General features: G+C 40.6%; 2 protein-coding genes across 2 annotated transcripts; both read left to right on the forward strand.

The window, feature by feature from the left end:
* Window positions 1–218: 218 nt before the first annotated feature.
* Window positions 219–3,510, forward strand: LOC103455510 (AP-3 complex subunit delta-like). The gene has a single exon (XM_008395102.4). It carries the CDS (start codon window positions 363–365, stop codon window positions 3,276–3,278), a length of 2,916 nt encoding a protein of 971 aa, XP_008393324.3. The 5' UTR covers window positions 219–362; the 3' UTR covers window positions 3,279–3,510.
* Window positions 3,511–4,731: 1,221 nt separating this feature from the next.
* LOC103455512 (glycosyltransferase BC10-like) lies at window positions 4,732–6,351 on the forward strand. The gene is made up of 2 exons (XM_008395103.4): window positions 4,732–5,428; window positions 5,567–6,351. The coding sequence occupies exons 1-2, from the start codon at window positions 4,877–4,879 to the stop codon at window positions 6,224–6,226; spliced, it is 1,212 nt and encodes a 403-aa protein (XP_008393325.2). The 5' UTR covers window positions 4,732–4,876; the 3' UTR covers window positions 6,227–6,351.
* Window positions 6,352–8,369: the final 2,018 nt, after the last annotated feature.

Raw genomic sequence — 8,369 nt, forward strand, 5'->3', positions numbered from 1 at the left:
CCATACTAAGTTTTTGCAAGTGGCCCTTTACTATAGTGGTGTGAAAGTGTTAAGCCCTTGCATGACAGCGTGAATTCAAACTTCGTTGGTGACTAATTTAACATAACCCATCATTTGACAAAAAAAAAAAAAAAAAAAAAATCCATACTAAGTTTTTTCTCTAACCTGCTAAAATAAATAAATTATATTTATTTTGGACAAGATCAAATAGATACAAACGAAAAAAAACCAGACCGTGAGCTATTTCCAAAGTCCAAATGGACCTTTTACCCAAAGCCATCACCTTTGCCCAACATTCCCACCTTGTGCAGAGTGTGTAGCGCCACCGTAAAAATTACCAAATCTCAAATCCTCCGCCGCCCATGGCGGGTTCGTCCCTCATGGAAAACCTCTTCCAGCGCACGCTGGAGGACCTAATCAAAGGCCTCCGCCTCCAGCTCATCGGCGAGTCCGCCTTCCTCTCCAAAGCCCTCGACGAAATCCGACGCGAAGTCAAATCCACCGATGCCGACACCAAAGCCAACGCCCTGCACAAGCTCACCTACCTCTCCTCCCTCCACTTCTACGACATGTCCTTCGCCGCCTTCCACGTCGTCGAGCTCCTCTCCTCCACCCGCTTCTCCCACAAGAAGATCGCCTATCACGCCGCCGCCCACTCCTTCTCCGATGACACCCCCGTCCTCGTCCTCATCACCAACCAGCTCCGCAAGGACCTCACCTCCACCAACGAGTTCGAGGTAAGCTTAGCGCTCGAATGCCTTTCTAGAATTGCTACTGTAGATCTTGCTAGGGATTTGACACCTGAGATTTTCACCTTGCTGGGTAGCGGTAAGGTTTTCGTTCAAAAGAAAGCGATCGCCGTGCTTTTGAGGGTGTTTGATAAATACCCAGATGCTGTGAGGGTGTGTTTTAAGCGTTTGGTTGAGAATTTGGAGAGTCCTGACTCGCAGATTGTGTCTGTGGCTGTTGGGGTGTTTTGTGAGCTTGCTTTGAGAGAACCCAGATCGTATCTTCCGTTGGCGCCGGAGTTTTATAAGATCCTGGTTGATTCTAAGAACAATTGGGTTTTGATTAAGGTGTTGAAGATATTTGCAAAGTTGGCCCCTTTAGAACCTAGGTTGGCAAAGAGGGTTGTTGAGCCGGTATGTGAGCATATCAGGAGGACCGGGGCCAAATCGTTGCTGTTTGAGTGTATTAGGACTGTGGTGACCAGTTTGAGTGATTATGAATCTGCAGTGAAGGTGGTGGTTGTCAAAATTCGCGAAATGCTAGTTGACGATGATCCGAATCTTAAGTATCTCGCATTGCAGGCACTTTCCGTTGTTGCAACAAAGCATTTGTGGGCAGTTTTGGAGAATAAGGAGGTTGTGATTAAGTCTTTGAGTGATGTGGATCCGAATATCAAGCTGGAGTCTTTGCGTCTTGTTATGGCAATGGTATCTGAGAATAATGTGGCTGAAATTTGCAGGGTTTTGGTCAATTATGCTCTTAAATCTGATCCAGAGTTTTGCAATGAGATTCTTGGTTCCATTTTATCAACATGCTGCAGTGATGTATATGAGATTATTGTGGACTTCGATTGGTATGTATCACTTTTGGGAGAAATGTCGAGGATCCCGCATTGCCAGCAGGGGGAAGAAATTGAGAAGCAACTTATTGATATTGGTATGAGGGTCAAGGATGTTAGACCAGAGCTTGTTCGGGTTAGTCGTGATCTGCTGATTGATCCTGCATTACTTGGTAATCCATTCTTACACAGGATGTTGTCGGCTGCTGCTTGGCTGTCAGGGCAATATGTTGAGTTCTCAATAAACCCATTTGAACTCATGGAGGCACTATTACAACCTCGTACAACTCTCTTGTCACCATCTATAAGAGCGGTATATGTACAGTCTGCTCTCAAAGTTTTACTCTTTTGTCTAAATGCTTACCTTTTGCAGAGGGGGAATGCTGCATCCTCCTCAACTTTTGATATATTGGTGCCAGATGTTCCAGGATTGGTTTCGGAACGAGATGGCCCAGAGAGTTCTAGTTTGGCATCATGTGATGCTCCTGTGCATTGCAAACAGGATGAAGGATTCAACCCGAGGGTTTTTAATCAGTCTTTTGAAGGTCTTTCTGTAGAACATGGTGGGGAGGAAACAGCTACTCTTGGGCAAGCATCCGCATCGTCTTCATTGAAGGATAGTTTCACACATGAATCTATCGTAAACCTTTTAAATCGAGTTGAATTGGCTGTGGTTCCCCTAACAGGAAGCTATGATGTAGAAATACTAGAGAGAGCACGAAATATACTTTGTTTCACCGAGTTGATTAAGCGAGATCTGCTTGATAGTCCAATACAGAAGGAAGAAAGTTTGGAAAGGGAAGGAGCCCAAGCGTCTCAAATCATCAAATTGATGCATGATGCCTTTTCAAATGATCTAGGTCCTGTCTCGGTAAGTGCTCAAGAAAGAGTTCCTGTACCAGATGGGTTAGTGCTTGCGGAGAATCTTGAAGACTTGGAAACAATCTTCGGTGATGTTCAACTACCTTCATTAAATTCGTTCTCTCTTGGAAGCCCACAGTATGTGGAGAGAGCTGGTTTTTCTATTCCTATCCATGAAATCAAAGAAGAGCCAGTGCCATCGAGCGAATCCACATCTCTACTTGCAGAGCACCGTAAGCAGCACGGTTTATATTATCTTTCCTCTGCGAATAAAGAAGATGATTATCCACCTGCCAATGATACTAAATTACAGCATGATACCAATGACGACGACGGAGATCTAGTTAAGCTTACAGAGCAATTACTTCTTTCTAAGAAAAAGCCAAACCATGCAAAGCCTCGGCCTGTGGTGGTGAAATTAGATGGAGATCAAGCAACTATTGCGAACAACCCTCGTCTGAAGGAAGATTTGTTGTCTGGTACCGTGAGAGACGTTCTTTTAGGTAGTGACACCAATCCCACTTCATCCCAAGGTCAAGCATCCACCAAGTCATCGAGTAAGAGAAAAGGGAAGGAGAAACTAAATGTTGATTCTGCTAAAGAAAACTTGGGTGGTGTTGAAAAGCATGATCAAGGAAACCCAAGTTCAAGAAAAAGCAAGCACCATAGTCATAGTAAAGGGAGAAGACACGGAAGCCCGGGAAAAAAAGGAGATGAAACAGAAGAAAATGGTCAGAAATTGCAGCAGAAAAGTAATCGTACCCATAGTAAGCACAAAGCTCGACAACGAGCGGAAGTGCCATTGAATGTGGTTGCACAAACACCGGTAATTCCAGATTTTCTTTTGTAGTGTTAACAACGTTCAAATTTACTTCTTACTCATCATTTTCACCATACTTGTCCTTGTATACTGTTGATGTTTGTCCTGCAGTCCAGCCGGAGATTTTATACATTTGGTTTCTCTAGTCATGGTTTGTGTTTGCACAACTGTTGGGATTTTTTTCTGTTTTAAGCGAGACGACGTGATCGTTGCATCGTCTCGCGAATTTCATTCGAGCTATGAAGTTTAAGGTTCTTTCTAATTTCTGTTTTGAGTATTACTTGCTTCTTGACGATAAAAACGACAGATTTGTCAAGAGGAGTAAATTGACACATTGTAAAATTTAGGTGGCTCAAAATCAAACTGAAATTGCAGTGGCCAATCGGAACAGGAGTATTCATAAAATTTGACCATTTTTTCGTCGAAACCACGCTAACCGATTTTTCTTGAGTACCTAGAGAAGCTAATAGAGACATTTTTGGCCGTTGAATTAGATCCATCAACTTAAACTTCAACTGTAACGGATATTAGTTTTGCTTCCTAGCGAATCGGGTTCGGTTTCTCCTGAACTTGCCTTTTCGTCTTCTCGGAAAGGCAGTTTCGTATCGTCTTCGTAATATGCATGAACCTCTTTCCTATGCGTAAGATGGACTTTTTCTACCCCGGAAGAACAGGGGAAACAGCTTTAATGCATTCCTTCTTCAATCATTGTTGCCCCAAATCTAGGTGCTTGCTAGCTCATACCAACTTGGTGACATTTGCACCGGGAATGAAAGTCAAATTTTATTATGTTCGGTAGACCTAACAAATAGGTCGTAACGTCCAAGTTAAACTTTAACTAAAACAACTTGGAATGAAAGTCAAATTCTATTATGTTTGGTAGACCTAACATATAGGTCGTGTTTGTCGTGTTCGTGTCGTTTTCATATCATAACCGTAACGGGTCGTGTTATGTTAAACTCATTATCTTAACGGCTTATTAACAAGCGATCTGATAATGATCTGATATGTTAATGGATTGTGTCGTTTCATGTGGGGTTAACGGGTCATGCAAGAAATTGCCATTAACATGCCTTGTTTGTGTTATACTCGTTATCTTATTGGGTTCTTAACAGATGACTCGATAACGACTTGACTTGTTAACGGGTTGACCTGAAACTTGTTATTTTTGTATTATTTCATGTCGGAATAACAAGTCGTGTAAGAAATCGTCTACCTTGACGATTTTAAAGAATTAACGGTAAAATACTTGGGAACATACAAAAAAAATCTTCAAACTTAGGATTGCAATTTAGACGTAGGAATGCTCGAACAGGTGGAAGACCAGTGGCCATGAAATGTCAACTCTTTAAAAGATCAAAGGTGATGACCAAGGCCTAATTTATGTGGTGTCGATTTTCAAGAGGTCTTTCGAAACCCTAGGTCGTAGCAATACCAAAACACATGCATGCATCTTAAATTTCACTCTACCTAATCTTCTTTTTCCCAAGAAAAAGAAAGCTACTTCCGCTTTTAATGTCCTAGCCTCCTAGGTTTATTAATGTAGGCATCGATCTGGTTTAGCTTGAAGTAGATAGCTAGCTAAGTTCTTCTTCGATCTGCTAAACTCTCCTATCCTGCTCCCGGAAATGGGAAGCGAACTCCGAAAATCTCAGCCAATTTCGAAGCTTTTGGTATCGTATTTGCAGTTTAGCCATGCCTTTCATCTAGTGTTTTTTGTCATTGGTTTGTCCATTGGAGTCATGGTCAGTTCATACTACAAGACCTTCTTCCCATTCACCTTACAAACCACTTCCTCCTCGTCACTGCTACTGCCGCCTGCCTCAATATCACAGTTTCTGCCACAACCACCCTCACCGCCGCTTCTCCCTTTACAGGAATCAGGTACTGATAACGTTGCATCGGATACTGAGGCACTTTTGGTGCACAAGATGGTTGATGACGGTGAGTTGTTCTGGAGAGCATCTTTTGTTCCAAGAATTGGAAAGTTTCCATATAACCGTGTGCCTAGAATTGCCTTCATGTTTTTGACAAAGGGGCCCATACCTTTGGCCCCATTGTGGGAAATGTTCTTCAATGGCCATGAAGGACTTTACAACATATATGTCCACCCTCATCCTTCATATGTTGAGTCATGGCCTCAAAATTCTGTTTTCTATGGAAGGAGAATTCCAAGCAAGGTAGGTTAGTTTTGAACTTTTTTTGTGGATAAAAATGGTCAATTCGAATCATGTAATTTTTCATGCGTATATAAATTAAGACTGTTGTTATTTGTACCATATTTACTGATTACATAGTTGATTACCTCTCGAATGTAGGCGGTTGAGTGGGGAAGTCCTACAATGATCGATGGTGAGAGACGCCTGCTAGCAAGTGCCCTCCTTGACTTCACTAACGAGAGATTTGTGCTACTATCCGAGTCTTGCATCCCATTGTTCAACTTCACCACAATATACAGCTACCTCATAAATGCCAGTGAGAGCAATATAGGTTCATACGATGACCCGAGGAAGGTGGGTCGGGGCAGATACAATCCGAGAATGTGGCCTGAAATCAACATATCGGATTGGCGCAAAGGCTCCCAATGGTTCGAGGTCAGCCGGAAGCTGGCAGTTGAGATCATATCAGACAACAAGTACTACCCCATATTCAAAGAGCATTGCAGCCCTCCTTGCTACATGGATGAGCATTACATCCCAACCCTAGTGAACATCATTGGCCCTGAAGAAAACTCGAATCGGAGCGTTACTTGGGTCGATTGGTCCAAAAGTGGTCCTCACCCCGGAAGATTTGGGAGGAATGATGTTTCAGAAGTAATTTTGAATCAGATAAGATTTGGTTCTAATTGCAGTTGTAGTGGTAATAGTAGTGCAAATAGTACTACTACTTGTTCTATGTGTTTTTTGTTCGCTAGGAAGTTCATGGGAGACACTTTGCGGCCTCTCTTGCAAATTGCACCCATGTTGCTAGGTTCCTAGGTTCCATTTCATAATTATACCTTTGTATGTGAAATTCATACGTATTAAAGAGTATATCATCAAACGTGTTGGTTTTGTATATCCAAATAACATTACTCTATTTATATTATTACAAATTTGATAAATTAACATGTATCTATCCATCTTACGGAATATTTGATGAAAAAAATATCAATTTATTTTTGTACATTAGGCACTGAAGACCTACATGCATTTATCTGTTGCATATTTTCTGTAAATATTGCGTTTTCTTGTAGGAACCAATGAACTTGAAGTTCAGAAAATTTGAACCCTAAGTTTTTGAATAAGTGGCATGAAAACCAGAAGTTTTTCTTAAAACATTACATCTAAGAAACTAACAGTTTTTTATGATAATTTAAATCAATACATGTCTAATAAAACCGAAATGTTCTACTCCTTATGTATGGATTGCTAAATTTTGTCTTCATTGGACTAACCACACTTTTGTCCCTTTTTTTTTTTTACAGTTACATGTTGAATTTGAACAAACTTGGCTTTACTGCTTTGGAAGTCTCCGAAAGAAACTACCAAAAGTTGGTCCAAGATGTGAAGCTCCATTTTACTATTAAGAGCCTTGAAGCTACCATAGAAGCTGAGGAGAATGTTTTGGTTGGCGAAGCTGACAAAGCAACATCCATGATCTTCATATGAAAGCATATCATGACGCACTACAAATCGAGTACCTCGCAGAGGAGGATTCACGAGCTTCATGGAACGATTTGGAGGATTGCTTTGATCACCAAGGAGATATATTCTTGTATGAAGTAAGACACGACTTGCAACATTTACGCTTCCAAGACTTTAAGTATGTGAATGAATGCAATTTTGAAGTTTATCGAATCTAATCACTCTTAAGTTCTGTAAAGTAGACTTAACTGAATAGGATCTCCTGGAGAAGACCTATTCAATCTTCCATGTACCAATATTGTCTTGCAGCAACAATATTGGGCACAGAACTTCACTACATTTTCGGGTTTGATCTCTATTTTACTTCTTGCTGAAAAGCTAAACTAGCTGTTGATGAAAAATCATCAGGCTAGACCTATTGGCTCGATCGTTGTGCCTGAAGCACACAATAGCAAGAAACAATGCCTGAGTTGTTTCTTTAAGCTTGGTAGGCTTGGCTGTAAGCCGAATGCCTAAGGTCAACAATGAAGGCCCATCTGAGGGAGGAAAAGAGCCCAAAAGCGTTGTCACCTTGCTCACAAGGCCTTGAACTTAAAGAATAAAGGTAAGAGAACCAACCTCATGGATGCAAATTGTGTTATCATTGTGGAGGCAAGGACCATTGGTCCCGCATTTGTTGAGCTCTCGCCAAGGTTGTAGCTGAGTATCATTCTCGTCGTCATAAGTTTGAATCAAACTTTGCTCAAGTGGTGGAACCCAAAACTATGAAAATGGAGGTTTTTGACTTTTAGAAACCAACTGTTCCAATGAAAGAATAGATTCTTAGACATTGGCTCACATATTGGCCGAAACATCCCCTATGTTTTGGATTTAAGTTTTGGACAATTTTCTTTAGGCCATCTCTAACCAAAAGGGCCATCGTCTAGATTATAGCCCTACAAGAAATTATTTTTTAATGAACAGTGTCAGACCATATTTATATACCATCTCCAACTGAGTGGGCCAAATGGTCATAGGTTAAACATAGCTCGTTTTGACACAAAACCTATCTCCAACCGAATGAGGCTATTTTTTAGCCCTGTAAATAATTTATTATTTTAAGTTTTTTCTTTAATATATTGGTTAATTGAATTAAACTACCATATTAAAATCAGGTTTTCAGACATATTTTGAGTATCACTTGTCGCTAAATGAATAAGCCTCCAAATTTCTTATCTTTATATAATCTCAATAATTTTTCGGATAGGATTTGGAGTGACACGTGTCGCTAAAGTGAGTAACTCTCCATATTTTTTTTGTTTATGTAATCTTAATAATTTTTCGGATATGATTTTGAGTGCCAGGTGTTGAGATGTAATTGGTTATGCAAATTTTAGATAGGATTTTTATTTACGTGACACTTCTTATCTTCAGCTTCCAATGTTACTAAATTGGCTAGATATTGGGGCAGAATTCACACACCTTCATCTTTTCAAATGGTAAAAAAGATGTGAGA

This window comes from Malus domestica, chromosome 14 (assembly GCF_042453785.1).
Source record: "Malus domestica chromosome 14, GDT2T_hap1".
NCBI lineage: Eukaryota > Viridiplantae > Streptophyta > Magnoliopsida > Rosales > Rosaceae > Malus > Malus domestica.

What these genes read in the sequence shown, in the direction of transcription:
- LOC103455510 (XM_008395102.4), top strand. Translation starts at nt 363, where the DNA reads ATGGCGGGTTCGTCCCTCATGGAAAACCTCTTCCAGCGCACGCTGGAG.
- LOC103455512 (XM_008395103.4), top strand. Translation starts at nt 4,877, where the DNA reads ATGGGAAGCGAACTCCGAAAATCTCAGCCAATTTCGAAGCTTTTGGTA. An exon ending in GAAGGAGAATTCCAAGCAAG is followed by an intron (nt 5,429 to 5,566) that starts GTAGGTTAGTTT and finishes TCTCGAATGTAG; the next exon opens with GCGGTTGAGTGGGGAAGTCC.